This window comes from Solanum lycopersicum, chromosome 9 (genome assembly GCF_036512215.1).
Source record: "Solanum lycopersicum chromosome 9, SLM_r2.1".
NCBI classification, from domain to species: domain Eukaryota; kingdom Viridiplantae; phylum Streptophyta; class Magnoliopsida; order Solanales; family Solanaceae; genus Solanum; species Solanum lycopersicum.
Genome location: NC_090808.1, coordinates 52,307,528 through 52,327,995, shown reverse-complemented (window position 1 = coordinate 52,327,995; position 20,468 = coordinate 52,307,528). Strand labels below are relative to the sequence as shown.

The following is a 20,468-nucleotide window of genomic DNA, read 5'->3' as shown; positions in this document are numbered from 1 at the left end:
TATGCTTGCATGAATGTGATTATATAATTGTGATAAAATAAGCATGATGAAGCTATTGAATTGAAAATCTGGAGAAATCCTAATCTACTTTGTGAATGATGATGCCTTAGTATGAAAGAAGGCTTGCTGAACTAAAGTAATGAGATTGATGATGCCTTAGTATGAAAGAAGGCTTGATGAATTAACAGAATGAGATTAGTGGAGCGGGTGTCACGAACCGACACGTAGAATTAGTTGATCGGGTGTCACGAATCGAAACGCAGAATTGTGGGATCGGGTGTCATGAACCGACACGTAGAATTAGGGGATCGGGTGTCACGAACCGACACGTATAATTAGGGGATCGGGTGTCACGAACCGACACGTAGAATTAGGGGATCGGGTGTCACGAACCGACACGTAGAATTAGGGGATCGGAGTGTCACATTCCGTCACATAGTATTAGGGGATTGGAATGTTCACGTGCCGACACAAGAGGAATAAAGATAATGAATCTTGAAATTATTTTAATAAATTCGAATGAAAAGAACCTATTTCCCAAATGATATGATCTGGTATATACTGTTCTCTATTTTGAGTTGGCCGATGATATCTACTCAGTACCCGTGTTTTGTACTGACCCTTACTTGTGTGTTTCTTTCTTTGTTATTTGTGGAGTGCAGCAAACGTGCCATCAAGTTCAACTCAACCGCAACTCTAGCAGTCCTCATTACACCGGATTTCAGGGTGAGCTAATGCTTCTAGCTTGGACTGGATCTTCTCCTTCATGTCTTGATTCATTGAAGTTCCGGCATGGACTAGCTCTTTATTTTTGTTTAGTTTCTTAGATACTCTTAGTCTTAGTAATTTGAGGATAAATGTTCTTGTGGTGATGACTTCCAGATTTTGGGGATAATAATGATGAGTTTTGAGTTATAGAAGTTTATTATTGATTTTGTTAATGAGTTTTTAAGTCTTCCGCATTATTTTCTTTTTATTATGGGTAAATGATTGGGGTTAGATTTGTTGGTTCGCTCACATAGGAGGATAAATGTGGGTGCCAGTCGCGGCTCGATTTGGGTCGTGACATTAGTAAAATAAAATAAAAATCTATTTCACCTTATCTAACTCTCTGGTCATAATTTATATTTATTTTTAATACTTTTCTTGTTTTGTTTTAAATATGTAAATAAATAATATTAGAAATTTCCTACTTACATATAGATCATATAAAAGAAATAAAAATCTTTTTTTAATAAAGTTTTGCTGCAAGTAAAAAATACTTTTTTATAATAATGCACCACATGTGCATTTCTTGTTTTTCTAAAAATAACTTGTCCTCGACTAAATAACCTATCACCGACTACTTTTTTTCTTTCTAGTCTCTTCTATGTCTTTCATGTGTACACTATTTCTTATTTTTCGATAAATCACATGTCCTCGACTACATTACCTATCCTTGACTACTTTTTTCCTTTCTACTCTTCTCTAGGTCTTTCCATTTCTACATTCTCATTTTTCCATGGCCCAATAATCTTCACTCTATCAGAATTCTGACCCCAAGTATTCCTAAGGAACAAGTATATCTTATAAGTTTCTTTGCAGATTACATCAGTTAAGTACTGTAAAGCAGATAAAATAATGACATAATACTTTATCATAGAAAACCCCAACTCATAATGGGTAAAAACCATGACCTATACCTCTATAGGATTTAACTCCACTTCATTAAACTATGATTCTCAAAAAAACATCACAAACCTATGTAATCTAAGGAATTTGAAACTGTAATTCTTAGCTATCCAAGACAAAACAACCCAGGTTTAAGTCTTCTACCGTCCGTCAAGTTTCTCAAACTTCTTAGACGAATCCTACAGACACACTTGATTGTAATCAAAACTCCTAATTAGAATATTACAACTATTTCCTTACAAACTCGCAACACTCCCTAATAAATCTAAAACTCTTGATCATGTTTTGATTTTCTCTCTATGTAAGTGAGTAAAATTCTTCCATTAACTATTTAAAACTCTCCTAAGTATTATTCAACACAACTTAGTTTTGTCGCTTTAAAAAACCTTCTTTAAATCGAACTTGACTCGAACTCCTTCTCACGTTAGGACTCCTTCTTGCATTCTGCTTTGAAATCAAAATTATTGACGCAGTTTACCTTAACAGAGTAAGAAAACTTTATAAATTACTAACTCCTTCTTCTACTTGGTTTCGACTTCCTTTTCTACATTGATTTTTTAAGTTCACGTGGCAAGTTTCTACTTTTCTACTTCTTTCAGGCTCTTGTCTCCTTGTTTACTACAACTTCCTTGTTTGTCTAGTTATCCTATTTGATTATGAAAACTGTGTAGTCTTCGTACTCCTTTATAAAAGGAAACTTTCTGTTGTAGTTTATTGTCCAAAAAAATAATACTTCCAGAACTTTATAACATCTAATTCAGTGGTTGATTTTCTCCTTATCCCACTCGAATTCGGTCTGAATGGTACATGTTGGACCAACCGATTCCTTTCATCTATTCCCCTATTTTGTCGATTATCAAAATCTTTCTCGTTCAAATATACTCAAAATTAGAGGGGGCGAGGAAGTAATCAGAAGGAGCAATTTTTAGACAAGGTGTGTAAGGTTAATTATCATTATAACTTTCGGAGCTTTTTCTCCAATTGTTGATGCATTTTTCAGTCATATACATGTTGGTTAATTGTTTTGATTTTCATCCAATTTTTTCTTTTACCCTTTTCGGTATTTAAATCATTTCATTAAGAGTTATATATAGATATGGGGATGATTTTTAATGTTTTGATCTTTGATTGAGTTTGTGAAATGCAGTGACCAAAGGGGTAAAAAGAAGATAGTTGATTTTTTTTATGTTAAAGTCGACTGATTTAAATATCTAAAATTAATTTTTTATTTTTTTTAGTTTTATGTGTGAATATATGTAAATCAATCTGCTACAACTAAATTCAGATAACGGGGTAACACTAAGTAGATGATATGCCTAAAACAATAATTTTATTACTTTATTGTCATATCATGTTAAGACAATTTAGAATCTTGTATCGGTAGTCTTTTTGTTAGGTGGTTATATGAGTTCAGTTGTCATTTCATTTCATAATCTTTGTTCTTTTTGTCATAAAATTATTGACGATCTCGAATTCTTAATGGTTAAATTAAGAATAGTAGAAGGAGAATATTAGAAAGTCTTATTTATTTAGGCTTTTTGTTGAAGTAGCCTCGATATATGTTATAGTGATGATGCCTGTTGATACCCAATTCTGACCCTTCACGATTTGATTAGTTAATAATCTTCTTAAATATTGAACAATGGGAAATAATTGTTTTTTAAAATTAAAAATACTATCAAGATTACCTTCCAAACACTTTTTACTACTTTTTTCATATGGATTATAAGTCTTTTATTTAAAATATATAAATTGATATAATTTTTCAATTTGAAGGAATAGTTAGTAAATTGATTTACCAAAAAACAGAGGTTTAATTAAGTATGCAACTTATTTTATTTATACTGACAATTTAATAAGATCTTTTCTTTTGAAACAATTATTTTGATGTTGTTAAATTTAAGAAGCTTGAGTAATTAGTTGACTTTAAAATCCATCTTATTTCCCTTTGAAATTCTCTCCAGGAATTTTATTTAGTCCATATTTGGGCCATCAGATAACCTTTAACCCAAAATTTTGGCCGAATTTCTTTAAATCCATTTCACATCAAGAGACCCAAGACCCAATTAAGAATTTGATATTTTCAAGAGTCCCACATTGTTTTCCATCTTCATTTCGACCTAAAGTTTGTTCTATATAAACCCCCTCACCCTTACTATTCAGGGCAGGAGTTTTTTGAGCCGAGAAAAAAAATGTCGCGCCATGTTTTTGGGAATTCTTATTTTCTTCATTGAATTTTATTTGATTTGCGACTATTTTGAGTCGGAGTGGAGTTAGAATTCGTCAGGTCTCGGATTAAGTAACCTGGTAACAATCATATTCCTTCCTCTTTTGATGTGAAGTGTTGGGTTTAATTTTTTAAGCAATTATGTATACCTATTGTAGTTTACTCAATAAAGGTGTTTAGATTTAACATCGTTTGTTAGTTTTAGATCTTGTCTCTTGTTTTGATCTCAATTCTCAAGAATGGAGGTTTATTTTAGCTTAACATTTTGTGAATGAAGTGGTGTTTAACTAATTACATCAACTTGTATTGTGTAGTGTTTTAACTCGCTTTTTCATTTTATAGATAGTTGTTGGTAACCTGCGTTTAAATTTTTTTGAAATCCTTGATAGTATCTTGATTAAGTACCTTATTCAAATTGTGATCTTGACTATTGGCCCGAGATTTCTTCCTTGATTTTACCTTGATTTAATTATCTTGTCCTTCTTGTTTTACTTGAGAGATTTCATTGTGTCTTCCTTTAATTTGTGCACGCTATGAAATATATTCCTTTTGTGTCTTCCTTTAATTCTTGCAAAATGTAAATTTTATCTGATTGATCAAATATTCACTTTCATTTCTTCACTAGATTTGCTCATGATTCACTTAATTGCTACAATCAGGTTGATTGAGAGTTTGCGATTTGTCGATGTATCTCGTTCCATTCCTGTATCAAGTGACTAGTCATTATATGCATTTGTCATTATTAACACCTTCGATTATGAGGTTAACACAATGTTCTATGCACCTCTTTATGAGATTTTGTATATGTGCTGAACATTGTCTTTTCCTCTGTTTTATGGCTTTTCTTAGTTATGACTTCTCAATTTCCACTTTGCTTTTTGAGTCTTTCTACTATTTTGTTGTTTCTTTTTGCTAATTGTTTTTGCTTTTTTCACTTTGCATTGTGTTGTTTTTTCTTATTAAAATCAGTTATACTTTCATCAACATTTGTTGAATTTCTCATAAATATCATCCTAAGACTACAAGATGAAATGAAAAAAAACTAGGACTGTACAAGAAATTTTTAATTTTAACAATTTCAATTCCTTAGTAACCCTAATTGATATGTAATTAAGATGTTTCCTTAATATTTTGTCGTAAAAGGTTGAAATGTTTCCTTATATTCGTAGATCTTAATGGTGTAGTGAAGGCAAGGGTAATCAATAATCCCTGAAGAAATGCATGTTTGAACAGATATAAGAATACTGGATTCGCAGCATGGAGTGATACCTTAGCAATCATGTGCATCTGAAGAGATAAATAAAATCTAGAATAATAAGGGAGCTAATTCCTCAAAATTTTCGCTCTCCTGGAAAAAAAAGGAAAACAAAGTCAAATATCTTATTACCATTATTTTCCTTTTCCTGAAAAGGAAAATTTTCGAGGATTGGACCCCCTTATGTTGGTACCTCATTTGATTCTATCACTTCGTGCCTACAGATATTTAGAAAAGTTTTCAATTACAATTGTAGATTTTATTCCTCTAAATTACAAATCAATCGGAAGTTGACAATGATGTTTTTACAATCTAACTACAAGGGGGGCTATGACAAAGTAATCAATTCCTCTAATTCTTTTTTCTCATACTATGAAGTTCAAACACACTTGATAACTACATTTATTGTACACTAATGTGCACGTAGCAAAAACGCTCTAATGTTACACCATTCGTCTAAATGAACTCTCTCAATGCTTTATTTTTACAATAACTTTCCAAGCTTCTTCTCCAATTGTTCTTGCAATTATCAGGTATATGTTGGTAAATTGTTTTTATTTGCATTTGATTTTCTTTTACCCTTTCGGGTTTGCACAAATATCTATTTTGCGTAGGTATTTAAAGCTTTTGAATGACGTTTATATACTGTGGATATTGTAAAAATTTTAATCTTTCATTGAGTTTGTGAATGAAGTGACCAAAGGGATCAAAGAAGATAGTTTTTTTTTTTTCATATCTTTGTGAAACTCAATTCTTGTTTCCATGTTAAAGTGGACTGACTTGTAATTTATAATATCAATATTTTCTTTTATATTTCAATCTTATGTGTGAATATGCAACTCAATCTGCTAATACATTGTTAAAATCAAATAAGGGGGTAGTACTGAAAAGATGATATACCTAAAATATTAATTTATTACTTTGTTGGCGTATCCTGTTAAGGAAATTCTAAATATTTTACGGAGAGTGTCTTTTAGTTGGGTTGATATATGAGTTAATATTGTCATTTTTATTTCATTATTTTTTCTTGTTTATGATTTTGATTTGTGTTCTTTTTGACATATAATTATTGAAGAGCTGGATTTCTTAATGGGTTAATTCAGTATACTAGTATTACAATAAAAGAATACGCATAAGGGTATTCAATTATATTTAGGACATCTGTTGAATAAGTGTCAATATATGTCACAGTGATGATACCAACATGTGGCACATATGAAAGAAACCTACAAAATTGACTCACTAAAAAGGGACCTTCTAGTCGTTATAAGACAACTTAAATCAAAATTCCTATTAAATGATATTGAAAGGAACGTAATACTTTTCTCAATGTTTTTGTAATATTTGTCTCTTGTAATTCATTCATGTATTCTTATATGTTTTAATAAGTTGTTAATTTACACTAAAATTTGTGAGTTATTTTTAAAAAAGAAGTAATCTTATAGGTAAATGCATATTAAATTTAATACTATTCAATATTCATAAACCAACTGAATGTTTCATACTAGGTAGCTTTTATTTCTCGAATTAGATAATGATGAAACGTGCAATTCATGACTCAACACTACTATTAATAACAGGAAATGTGAGGAATTTCTCGTTAATAAGATTTGTCAGGGAATCCAATTGAATGAATGTTGTTGTTGTTTGCTTTGCCTACAAGAAAGCTTCTCAATTCATCTTTTCATTTTTGATATTACTAGTATTGCAATGTATTAGTTTTGGTTTTTGTTTTTTACACTTTTGACTTTTTTGTTTAGAAATAATTCAAAAAGAATTAACGTTTTTGGAGAGGCGCCTAAAAGAATGGCAAGCAATTACTACTTCTCTTCTTTCTAACACACATTGCGTCAAACTCCGTGAAACAATATCTCAAGTCATCACAATCTTACAACTCCGGTGTCTTCATCAACTTCAACATTAATTTAGGACATCAAGACATCTCTATGATTATGTAACTACCTCATTAAATGTGTTTGACAAAAATGTTATTAATTTTTTTTGGTAAATAAAGGATTTTCATTTATCAAAGTAAAGAGTCATTACAAAGACTAACCTAAAGTTAATTAAGTTGATACTCACATACTTTCCTCTTTTTTGTTATTTGTATATAAATTTTGTTGATCTTATACGACCAGACAATGAGAATGGGATAGCAAGACATAATCCAAATGACATTTATGTTGGGACATGGGTACCTACTTATATTTATGTTGATACAAAATGTGGGTCTATGCCAGAGTAGATGCAAAACATAAAGTACATTCAATGATAAGTTGTTTAGATATTATAAGTTTGATTCTTGGGATGGTCTTATGCACTTATTATAACAAAAATCTTTGATATGCACAGAGACAATCCATAGATTGTTAGTTCAGTATGAATCAATGTTTGATTCTACCTTGATTTAAGTTTGAAACATGATCAATATCGTTCAAAGGCATATAAAATATAAATATAGCTTAAGTATGGTCTTTCTCACAGATACATGAGAATGTTATATTCCTATTCATTTTGCTAAATGTAGCTAATTAGGTAAGTTGTATTGTTACAGTGAAAAAAGACATCATATTGAACAATTGCTCAATATAAAGAAATTATAGTTATGATTTCCCAGGGAACGGAGATGCTAGAGTTTAAAATAGTGGCCGGTTTTATCAAGTAGAACACTGAAATTGTTTTCGTTAAATAGTTATCAAAAACATCAATTTTACCTAACTTAACAATATTCAAAAATTGAAATTTTATAGAATAAATCCATGAAGTAGGGGTGTATATGGTGGAGTTTGTTCGGGCTTTTCCAATATCAAACAAAACAATTTGTGTTATATTTTCAAATCTATTTTTTAAACCAAACCAATAAAACACAGTTTTTCCCAACCTCGAAGTTTTTTGGGTTTTCGGGGTTTTCCAATAAAGTATTCATACAAACATAGAATTTAGTTGTACTTCAAGTATTTCTTCAGTGCTACAAAAATACAACTATCTAAGGTGTTTCTTAATAATATAACACAAACAATGATTTTAAGGAATCTAAAATATTAAAAAAAATATACAATAATAAGTAAATTGCGTAAAACAAATAATGTAAATCAATAGTTGTAATGAAAATAATCATAATTTAAAAGTACTAAATTATGCTAAAATAAGTATAATAAGTATTAGTTACATGACTAAATATTATCCAGGGAAATTATAATTGATTATTATATTAATTGTCTAAACCAATGTAAAATCAAAGATTCAATATTATTGTCATTTTTAAGATTAAATTGATATTCTATTTGCATTAGTATAATTTGATTATGATTTAAGTTTTATTAAAATTACAAATATCTGTGGAGTATAATCTTTATGGAGGCATTCAAAATTCTTAGTTTCAAACTTGAAATAATATATTTAAAAAAACAGAAACTATGAAAAAGTATAAGAAATATTTAAAAGTTATATGAAAGAAAATATTTTTATGTATAAAATAAAATTTTATAATTATATAAAAAAAAGTATGGTTGATTTAGACTCAGATTGGATTTTTTTAGTTAAAACCAAACCAACCCAAATATAGTAAGATTTCTTTTCCAACACATAACAAAGTCAAAGCAACAACTGGTTAGGTTGTTTTTCTCGATTTGACTCGGTGTGCGGTTTGGTTCAGTTTTTTGTTCGGTTTTGTACACTTCTACCACAAAGAATCAATACAAATAATTAAATGATATGAAAGTAAACGAAACATAAGGGTAAGTCTCTAAAGAAGAATAAACCTTTGAATGTTCTAGAGAAGTGTTTTCACAAAGATTAGTGTTGCGGAGATCAAGTATAAGTTTTTCAACAATTTATATCTTGTGATCCTTATTGGTCGGTGCTCCGACATCAGAAGATGACGTCAATGTAGCTCCTACTCCAATGGAAGTGTCAACATAGACTGGGAGAGACTTAGGCATGTTTTTCATTTTAAAACCTCAATAAAATGCTTTTGTCATTTTTTTCGCTTTTCGAAATTTATTTTCTCTACTCTTTCTTCTATTTTGAAATTGAATAAAGACAATTTACCATTTTATTTGAAACACACCATAATCAATGAAGATCACTAATGAAATTTAAATGTACATGAAAGACACATTTTTTACTCATTGATGGTGATGAAATTTTAAATTAAATGATGATTTGCCTTCATTCAATTATGGAATAGAATAAATAGTAGAGGAAATAGAAAGGAAAGAAAAATGATAAAATCATTTGATTGAGGATTTAGAATAAGAAACTTAATTCAGTTTATCTCAAACAGTGTCTCAATTTTCAGAGGAGTAGGAAGTTTTTCGCCTTCGTCTTTCGGTCCCGGAGCACCAACCAATAAGGACTACAAAATATAATTTTCTGAAAACCTTTTACTTGATCTCCGTAACACTAATCTACGTGAAAAGTCCCTTCTTGAATTTTCCCCCAAATCTTTGTTAAAAGGCCCTTTTAGAACATTCCAAGTCTTATTTTTTTCATGTTTCGATGTTTGCTTTCATGTTTTGTTTATTATGGTATCATTTTCTATCGATTCTGTGATGACTCCTTTGGTCGTTTTGAGTACTAGAGCTTTTTATTTCATAAATATGTTTCTGATAGATTTTAAATGGGTGTTTTGGACTATTCATAATTATAATTATGAAACTAGTGGGGTAGTTTTAATAATTTGTTTAGTTAGAGATTAAAGGAAATAAAAATAAATTATTAGTGGGTAACATTTACCATGTATAGTTAGTTTTATATAACAATTGGAGAGTTAATATTCTGCAGGAGGAAGAAGGGTTGAGGCGAGTAAAACGGTGATTGCGTCAGATATGTTTTCACAACCTCTATGTGCGTACATATGTGGAATTTGATAAATATATTAAGTTGTCATATTATGTATATTATTGGTATACACAAAGAATGATTTATTATAGTTGGAGTTTAGGGTTCTTAAAAGGGTAAACGACAATTTTTACTTTGATATGCCTTGCAAATTCGATGATTTTGGAACAAATTTTTGGATGAGTAATTAATAGGTAATGATGACTATTTGGGTAATCATAATTGGAAGCATGTGAAAGATTTAAATGGTAGGATATATGGTTGTTCATGCTCTTGGTCGTGACGTGATTGTGCTTATTTTATTATATTATATATTAGCATTATGATTATGCCTATTGCTATATAATGAAGCAATATTAAATATTTTAAGGTGAATATGATTGGAAAATAAGAATCAAGCATTATGGGAAGAAACTTAGGTGGTAAAATTGTTGATAACCAACTTTAGGTTCTGGACGTGTTGTTAGTTGGCCACCAGTTTCGTAACCAGTGGCTTTCATCTTTTTATATTAAAATAATTTGTTATCACATTATAGAATATATATTAATTATATTGAGATAGATAATTAAATATTAGGTGTATTGAGTTACTTGAATTTTATTAAAGTTGTGCTAAATGGAGGAATTAATACTTACCCTTAGGTTTGAACTCTAGCAAATTGATTATATGAGTAGGCGAGCTTTTGGGTATAGGCTAGACACATAATAATCGGAGTGTTTATGATCTTCTAAACTTACACCTTATGTATATATATATTTGATATATTGGAAGGGTTCGGAGGCAATAAGGAAAGGAAATACATTGGAGAAGTAGCGATTGATAAACTCTAAATAGCGATTGATATGTATTGAGTGATACTCTAAAGTCTCCTATGTATTTGATTGTGTGGTTTTATGTTTTGATTGTGTGGTTTGTGCTTAGCCTAAACTTATGAGATTTTTGAATTTATAATCTTGAAACCTATATATTAAAATGACGCCTTGAACAAAAAGGCTTGATTAAATAAAATAATGAGATAATTGGATCGTAGAGTCACGTTCCGACACGATATTATTGGATCGGAGTGTCACTCCGACACGGTATTATGGGATCGGAGTGTCATGTTTCGACACTATAACATGGGATCGGAGTGTCACGTTCTGACACAATAACATTAAAGGAAAGGAATGTTGAATTAACTTAATATACTCAATCTCAAAGAACCTATTTTCCAACTGAGTATGGTGTGGAGTCATGCGTCCTCATAGGTGTGTTTGATGTTTTGATTGATGGTGTACCTATTATAGTGTTGTTTTCAATGGTTCATGTGTTTGTTGTTTGCTACCTGTTAGGTATTGTAGTTGATTTTATATTATTATTCAATGTATATTGCTTTCTATTTTGAGTTCGCCGATGATACCTACTTAATACGTGTTCCTTGTACTGACCCCTACTTGTATTTTCTTCTTTGTTCTTTTGTGGAGTGCAGCAAGTGTTCCATTGACTTTGACTTGCCCTCAGCTCTAGTCAGTCTCTAGCACATCAGAGTTGAGGGTGAGCTATTATTTCTAGCTCGTGTTGCATTCTCTCATTCACCTCTTGATTTCTTTGAATTTCGGACATGGACCATCTTTTTACTTATTTTGGTTTCTTAAATACTCTTAGACTTGGTAATTTGATGATAGATGTTCTTGATGTGATGACTTCAAGATTTTGAGGATAATAAGTGTTAAACATTAGAAGCTTTTTTAATTGGTTACATTAATATGTATTGGATCTTCCGCATTATTGTTGTTATTCATAGTTGAACTATTGTTAAATGTTGGGGTTTAGATTTTTTGGTTCGCTCACCCAGTACGTTAAGTGTGGGTGCCACTCCCGAATTGTTTTGGGTCGTGAGATTCCTCGGGAATGATTTTGTATAATTTCAAATCTTGATTATGGTGAAGTATGTAAACTTTGAGGGTTTTGATAACATTATTAAACACTTGTATCTTGAGAGAGTTGAAATGTAATTGGATAAACTTAAAATTAATTAAATGGAAATTGACGTTATCACTGTTGAATTTACTTATTGTTGAGAAAATTAGGAGGTAAAAAAGATTTAATTTCATGTACCTTATTCTAATTTTAATGGTTTAAGTTATCTCATGTGGGATTGATATATTCATTATGAATTTATACATAATTTTATAAAATCAATATCGAAACCATAGCAATATAATTATCAAGTAGAAAATGTTGTGACTACTGCGAAACAAATAAACTATGGACGTCATCTTACTTCTACCATCCTAATTCTAGTGAATGGTGGGACATGGCCCCCTTAACCGTATTGTGGAACGCATTTGGTACTTTCGCTGCATTCTACATACATTTTGAGATGTGTTTCATCAAAATTGTAGAGTTTATTCATCTCTCAAACGCACTTGCATCGCATAGGTTTTGAACCACAACAATTACTTAATATCATATTTTCACTTAAATATAATTCTTCTTACTTATGAAAATAAATTTCACAGACATAACTCGAAATATAAGATCCAAGTAGTATCAAATTAATGCAACTCTACATTTTTTTGATAAATCTTTGGAGGAGAATTGAAATTTGATATATTCATGAAGATATTATACACTTAGGTTTTCTTTTGCTCATAATTCACAAACTGTCAAGTGATAGTGATTGTTCATCCTTGACAGTCAGTGATTAACATAAAGAGAAAGAAATTAAGATTACATGTTTTTGACCTTTAGTTCATTAAATCACTGACTGGTACAGCCCAAGAATGTTGTCTTAAATAACTATATTAATGAAAAATGCTTTTTGACCTTGAAAAACTTTGAAGTTATCTTTCATAAGAAAAAAGAACCAAGTAATCAATTATGTGTTCTCCTAGATAGACTTTTGTGTGATGATAATCATAATTGTGATCCATCATAGTTGTGATATTTGGTTTCCCTTGAATAAATCGTTTTGATAGTTTTCTACTTTGCAGAATATATTCCTTTGTATTTGTATCATGTTCTCAATACAACAAACAAGTAAATACCTTTCAAATTTTTGAGGCTTACAAACTTAGTTGTCATTGATGATCCCGTGAAGGAAATATGTCTGGAAATACAGTAGACATATTACCTTCATGATGGCACTAAAGACTCAAATATCCAAAAGGTGTTGACTTGATTGTTGTATTAAGAAAGGGGACAAATACAAAGTTATTTTCGCAGCAACGTAGAAGACTGTCAGCAGGATCTATTCAAGGAAAACTAACTATTACAGCTATGATAGATCATATTTACAATTACCATCACACAAAAGTCTATCCAGATCACGAGAACTCATCCGATTCAGAAGTTTATGTTCTTACAAGTTTTTGAAGGTTAAAAAGTATTTTTACATCAATAATATGGAATCGGATATTTATCTAGGATGAAATTCTTATGTTCCATGCACTGACTAACTCTGCAATGAACCTAAGGCAAAACCATGTTAATCTTCATTTCTTACTCTGTATGGACATATGACTGCCAAGGAATGATTATCTTTATAACTTGATATTTGTGAAATCTAAGGAAAAGATAACTCAAGTATTATTTTGTTTACAAGTAAAAGATAAGATTATAAATCTATAACGACCTGTTTAGTCATTTGGAGCAGCAGAGTTAATTTCTGAAAATCACTGTCTGGGTCGACGGATCCCACGATGGACCGTCATGGGCATGACGGACCGTCGAGGGTGTCTCGTTCCAAAACACTTAGAATTTAGAAATTTGGGTACTGAGATCGACTCTCTGAACATCACGACGAAATGGCAGGACGGACCGTTGAGGACTCGACGGACCGTCATAAATCCTTCCGCAAAATTAACTCTCTGAACTTTGTGATGGACGTGCAGGATGGACCGTCACAGGCTGCGTGACCCTGACTGGGTCGGATTTCTGTTAAGTATTTTAAGGGGCGTTTTGGACTATTCCTGCTTATAAATGTAAAGTTAGTGGTTTAATGTTAATAATTTAATTACTTGGGGGTTAAAAGAGAGAACCTTGAAACAAGTAGTGGGGTATTTTATCATGTTTTATACTTAATTATATGCTAATTAGGGTAAAAGAAAGAGGGTTTGAATAAGAAAAAGAAAAAGAACAGAGAGAGAGGGAGAAACAATCGATTGAGAGAGAGGAAGAACGCAGTTTTGGGAAAGTCGATTGCTTGATCGCAACTCTTCGGTGGAGGTAGGTTATGGTTTTATGCTATTTCATAGTAAACTCTTAATAGCGAATGATATGTATTGGGTAGTATTGTAAAGTCTTCTATATGCTTAATTGTGTGCTTGTATAATGTGATTATATATGATGGTGATAAAATAAGCATGATCAGGCTGTTGAATCTTAAATCTTAAAACCTCTTTGTTAATGATGAAGCCGTGGTATAAAAGAAGGCTTGATAAACTAAAAGAATGAGGTTAGGGGATCGGGTGTCACGTTCCGACACCAAGATAGTATTAATGGATCGGGTGTCACGTTCTGGCACCAGGATAGTAATAATGGATTGGGTGTCACGTTCTGGCACCAGGATAGTAATAATGGATCGGGTGTCACGTTCCGGCACAAGGATAGTATTAATGGATCGGGTGTCACGTTCCGGCACAAGGATAGTATTAATGGATCGTGTGTCATGTTCCGGCACCAAGATAGTATTAATAGATCGGGTGTCATGTTCCAGCACCAGGATAGTATTAATGGATCGGGTGTCACGTCTCGACACCAGGATAGTATGACGAGGATCGGAGTGTCACATTCCGATACTAGGATAGTAACGAGAATGAATCTTGAATTATGTTAATATACTGAAATTGATTAACCTTTTTCCAAAATGAGTATGGTATGGAGGCTTGAGTCTTCATGGGTGTACTTGGCGTTATTATTAATGATTCTTGTACTTGTTGCTGCTACCTATTGAGTATTGTAGTTGATTTTATGATATTATCTTATATATATTGCTTTCTATTTTGAGTTGGCCGATGATACCTACGCAGTACTCGTGTTTTGTACTGACCCCTACTTGTAATTGTTTTTCTTTGTTATTTGTGGAGTGCAACAAATGTGCCATCGTCTTCAACTCAACCGCAACTCTAGCCAGCCTTCATCACGTCGGATCTCAGGGTGAGCTAATGCTTCTAGCTTGGACTGGATCTTCTTTATCATGTCTTGATGCCTTCATGTTCCGTCATGGACTAGCTGTTTATTATTTTAGCTTACTAGATATTCTTATATTTAGTATCTTGAGGATAGATGTTCTTGTGGTGATGACTTCCAGATTTTGGGAATAATAAGTATTGAGTTTTTAGAAGTTATTTAATCAATTTTCATTAATGAGTTTAAGTCTTTCGCATTATATTATGTTATTATGTTTGAAACGTTGGGGTTTAGATTGGTTGGTTTGCTCACATAGGAGGGTAAGTGTCGGTGCCACTCACGGCCCGTTTTGGGTCGTGACAAACTTGGTATCAGAGCATTAGGTTCATTGGTCTCATCACACAAGAACGAGTCTAGTAGAGTCTTAAGGAATGGTAGGGGGATGCCTTTACTTTTCTTTGAGAGGCTATAAGACTTTAGAAAAATTCCATTCCTTCTTTCTTTCTTTCGTGCTATTACTTGGATCCAATTGGTATCTAGGTTATACAAATTGGTATCTTTCCATCTTCTCTCTATTTTGCAGATGGTTAGAACTAGAGCAACAACTACGCCAACACTAGCACCAGCAGGACAGGGTGCGTCTGAGCCAGCCACTGGGGCTGTAGCTCGAAGAGGAGCCGTGACAAGGGCTCGTGGTAGAGGTCGTGGGAGGACGTCCTCTAGAGGAAGAGGACAAGCACCTATCCCATCTAGTACTAAGGCGGTGACTCCTCTACCGACTGAGGAAGTAGTAAGAGAGGGTGAGAAAGGGGAAAGTGAGCAAGTGCAGAATGAGGAATTACCACCCCAACCTACCCTAGAGATGATTAATTATGTTCTTGCTTATCTTAGCGGGTTAACTGATCAAGGCCAGACACCTCCAGTGTTTTCTGCACCAGCACCTCAGGTTCCGGAAGTACGATAGGCCGCTGCTGAGGCTCCCCGCATGGATGCCTCATTGGAAATAGGCACCTTTCCTCGTTTGACTACAGGGCCTATAATGACAACCGATCAGCATGAACTTTTCAGTAAGTTCTTGAATTTGAAACCTCCAGTCTTCAAGGGTGCTGAATCCGAGGATGCCTATGATTTTCTGGTTGATTGTCATGAGTTACAACACAAAATGGGCATAGTAGAATGATTTGGCGTTGAGTTTCTAACCTATCAGTTTCAAGGAAATGCTAAAGTGTGGTGACGGTAACATGTTGAGTGTCAACCCGCACAGGCACCACCTATGACTTGGGCGTTGTTCTCTAGCTTATTTATTGAGAAGTATATCCCCCGGACCTTGAGGGATAGGAGGAGAGATGAGTTCTTGAGCCTAGAGCAAGGAAAGATGTCGGTGACTGCGTATGAGGCTAAGATCTGTGCATTATCGAGGTATGCCACCCAGCTTTGCTTCAGTCCACAAGAGCGGATTCGCCGTTTTGTGATGGGGTTGAGGTCAGATTTGCAGATTTCAGCCTTACAGGTAGCGGATACAGTGAAATCCTTTCAGGAAGTGGTAGACTTCGTGATAGAGGTGGACGAAGTGCAGCCACATGACTTCACCATGGCATCGACATCTTAAAGGTTTCGTAAGGGAGGTGAGGTTAATGGTTCTTACTCCAGAGGGCAGGGTTCAGGAGGTTATCCAGCCCGACCTATTCAGTCTTCACTGCAGAATGTACTTGGGGGTCCACCGCAGACCGGTCAACACTTCTCTGAGTTTGGAGGTTATCCCTAGACTTCGTCATTCTCACAGAGACCTATGCTTGAATCCATAGAGTGTTATGGATATGGGGAGACTGGAAACATTAAGAGGTATTGTCCAAAACAGAGTTACAGACCTCAAGTAGTAAGAGGTAGAGGTGGTCATGGAAGAGGCCGTCAATCTGGAGAGCGTGGTGGCCGAGGTAATGGTGTTCACCAAAACGTCCGGAGTGACGGACAAATGGGAACTACTACAGCGCAACCTGGTAGAGGCAACGGGCAGACAGGTGATAGGGCCCATTGTTATGCTTTCCCTGGGTGGTCGGAAGCGGAGACATCAGATGCTGTTATCACAGGTAATCTTTTGGTTTGTGATTGTATGGTTTCTGTATTATTTGACCCTGGCTCCGCATTTTCATAAGTATCTTCCGCATTTGCTAGTGGCCTTAATTTAAATTGTGAATTGCTTGACATGCTTATTCGTGTTTCTACTCCACTAGGTGAGTCTATGATAGTTGAAAAGGTATATAGGTCTTGTCTTGTGACTTTTGTGGGGAGCAATACTCATGTAGACTTGGTTATCTTAGAAATGGTTGACTTCAATGTAATTCTGTGTATGACTTGGCTTTCTCCAAATTTTGCAATCTTTGATTGTAGTGCTAAAACTGTAACGTTGGCCAAGCCTGGGACAGATCTGTTAGTGTGGGAGGGTGACTACACTTCCACTCCAGTTTGTATCATCTCCTTTCTTCGTGCTAAGAGAATGGTTAGTAAAGGGTGCTCAGCTTTCATGGACCACCTCCGGGATGATACTACCTAGGTACCTTCAATTGAGCCGGTTCCGGTAGTCCGTAAGTTTCTGGATGTGTTTCCTGCAGACCTTCCTGGTATGCCACCGGATAGAGATATTGTTTTTTGCATTGATCTAGAGCCGGGTACTCGCCCCATTTCCATACCTCCTTATAGAATGTCTCCAGCAGAGTTAAGGGAGTTAAAGGCCCAACTTCAAGAGTTGTTGAGTAAAGTTTTCATTAGACCAAGTGCATCGTGCTCCGGTGTTATTTTTGAAGAAGAAGGATGGGAGTTTTGGGATGTGCATAGACTAGCGGCAGTTGAACAAGGTAACTATTAAGAACAAGTATCCCATTAATCGCATTGATGACTTGTTCGATCAGTTACAAGGTGCTTGTGTCTTCTCTAAGATTTACTTGAGATCCGGTTATCATCAATTGAAAATACGGGCAACGGATGTGCCAAAGACTGCTTTTCGAACCAGGTATGGGAATTACGAATTTGTAGTAATGTCTTTTGGTCATACGAATGCCCCTGCTGCATTCATGAGCTTTATGAACGGGATTTTTAAGCCATATCTGGATCTCTTTGTGATCGTATTTATTGATGATGTACTGATATACTCCAAGAGTAAGAAGGAACATGAGGAGCATTTTGAGAATTGTGTTGGAAGTGCTAAGGGAGTAAAGGCTTTATGCCAAATTCTCCAAGTGTGAGTTTTGCCTAGATTCAGTATCCTTTTTGGGGCACGTGGTTTCTAAGGATGGAGTAATGGTGGATCCTTCTAAGATTGAAACAGTGAGAAATTGGGTAAGACCTACTAATGTTTCAGAAATAAGGAGCTTTGTTGGTTTAGCAAGCTACTACCATCGATTTGTCAAGGGATTATCTTCTATTGCTTCCCAATTGACGAACTTGACTAACCAGAATGTTCCATTTGTATGGTCAGATGAATGTGAAGAAAGCTTTGAGAAACTCAAGACCTTGCTGACTACTGAACCTATCCTTACCTTGCTAGTAGAGGGTAAGAACTTCATTGTTTATTGTGATGCATCCTATTTTGGTTTGGGTGCAGTGCTAATGCAAGAGAAGAATGTAATTTGTTATGCTTCGAGGCAATTAAAGGTGTATGAACGTAACTATCTGACCCACGATTTGGAATTGGCCGCAGTTGTGTTTGCATTAAAGCAATGGAGACATTATATATATGGGGTCAAGTGTGAAGTCTATACGGATCATCGTAGCCTATAGTATGTCTTTACTCAGAGGGATTTGAATTTGAGACAGAGGAGGTGGATGGAACTACTGAAGGATTATGATGTTACCATCTTGTATCACCCAGGAAAGGCTAATGTTGTGGCAGATGCCTTAAGTAGAAAAGCAGGGAGCATGGGTAGTTTAGCCCACTTTAAAGTTTCTAGACGCCCATTTTCTAGAGAGGTTCAGACTCTGGCTAACGACTTTATGAGGTTAGAAGTAAATGAGAAGGGAGGATTTTTTGCCAGTGTGGAGGTTATATCTTCTTTTCTTGACAAGATCAAGGGAAAACAGTTTGATGATGAGAAACTAAGCTGAATTCGGGATATGGTGTTGCAGGGAGAGGCTAAAGAAGCAATAATGGATGTGGAAGGTGTTTTGAGAATTAAGGGGAGGGTATGTGTGCCCCGTGTTAATGATTGGATCCACACTATTCTTATAGAGGCTCATAGTTACGGATATTCTATACATCCTGGTGCAACCAAGATGTACCGTGACCTAAAACAACACTTTTGGTGGAGTAGAATAAAGCGCGACATTGTTAATTTTGTTGCCAAATGTCCAAATATTAAGCAAGTAAAGTATGAACACCTGAGGCCCGGAGGAACACTTCAAAGAATGCCCATTCCTGAATGGAAGTGGGAGAGAATTGCAATGGACTTCGTGGTTGGTCTTCCAATGACATTGGGGAAGTTTGACTCCATTTGGGTGATTGTTGACAGATTAACTAAGTCTGCTCACTTTATTCCGGTTAAGGTGACTTACAATGCAGAGAAGTTAGCCAAGCTTTACATCTCAGAAATTGTTCGATTGCATGGAGTTCCACTCTCCATCATATCAGATAGAGGTACGAAGTTTACTTCTAAGTTTTGGAGAACATTGCATGCTGAATTAGGTACTAGGTTGGACCTTAGTACTGCATTTCACCCTCAGACCGATGGTCAATCTGAGCGAACAATTAAGGTGTTGGAAGATATGCTTCGTGCATGTGTTATAGAATTTGGGGGTCATTGGGATAATTTCTTACCCTTAGCGGAGTTTTCATACAACAATAGCTATCACTCAAGTATTTATATGGCCCCATTTGAGGCATTGTATGGGAGAAGATGTAGGTCTCCCATTGGTTGGTTCGATACATTTGAGGTTAGACCTTGGGGTGCTGATCTTTTGAGGGATTCATTAGAGAAGGTGATATCTATTCAAGAAAAGCTTTTAGCTGCTCAAAGTAGTCAAAAGGAATATGCAGATCGAAAGGTTACAGACTTGGAGTTCATGGAGGGTGAGCAAGTCTTGCTGAAGGTTTCGCCCATGAAAGGGGTGATGCGGTTTGGAAAAAGAGGTAAGCTAAGCCCAAGGTATATTGGACCATTTGAAGTACTTAAGCGAGTAGGGGAGCTGGCTTATGAATTAGCCTTGCCCCGAGGACTGTCAGGAGTGCATCCGGTATTTCATGTGTCTATGTTGAAAAGATACCATGGGGTTGGAAACTACATTATTCGATGTGATTCAGTTCTGCTTGATGAGAATTTGACTTATGAGGAGGAGCCTGTTGCCATTCTAGATAGAGAAATTCGCAAAGT

The 20,468-nt window shown here is 34.4% G+C and overlaps 1 protein-coding gene and 1 long non-coding RNA gene across 2 annotated transcripts; both read left to right on the top strand.

Annotated features, from left to right (window-relative positions):
• The first annotated feature begins 3,776 nt into the window (after positions 1 to 3,776).
• On the top strand, positions 3,777 to 5,450 carry LOC112942137 (uncharacterized). The gene is made up of 2 exons (XR_003248131.2): positions 3,777 to 3,978; positions 5,068 to 5,450. It is a non-coding gene; the product is annotated as an uncharacterized lncRNA (long non-coding RNA).
• An 11,447-nt stretch (positions 5,451 to 16,897) lies between these two features.
• Positions 16,898 to 17,659, top strand: LOC138338572 (uncharacterized). Its single transcript, XM_069289548.1, has 2 exons — positions 16,898 to 17,126; positions 17,262 to 17,659. Exons 1-2 carry the CDS (start codon positions 16,898 to 16,900, stop codon positions 17,657 to 17,659), a joined length of 627 nt encoding a protein of 208 aa, XP_069145649.1.
• Positions 17,660 to 20,468: the final 2,809 nt, after the last annotated feature.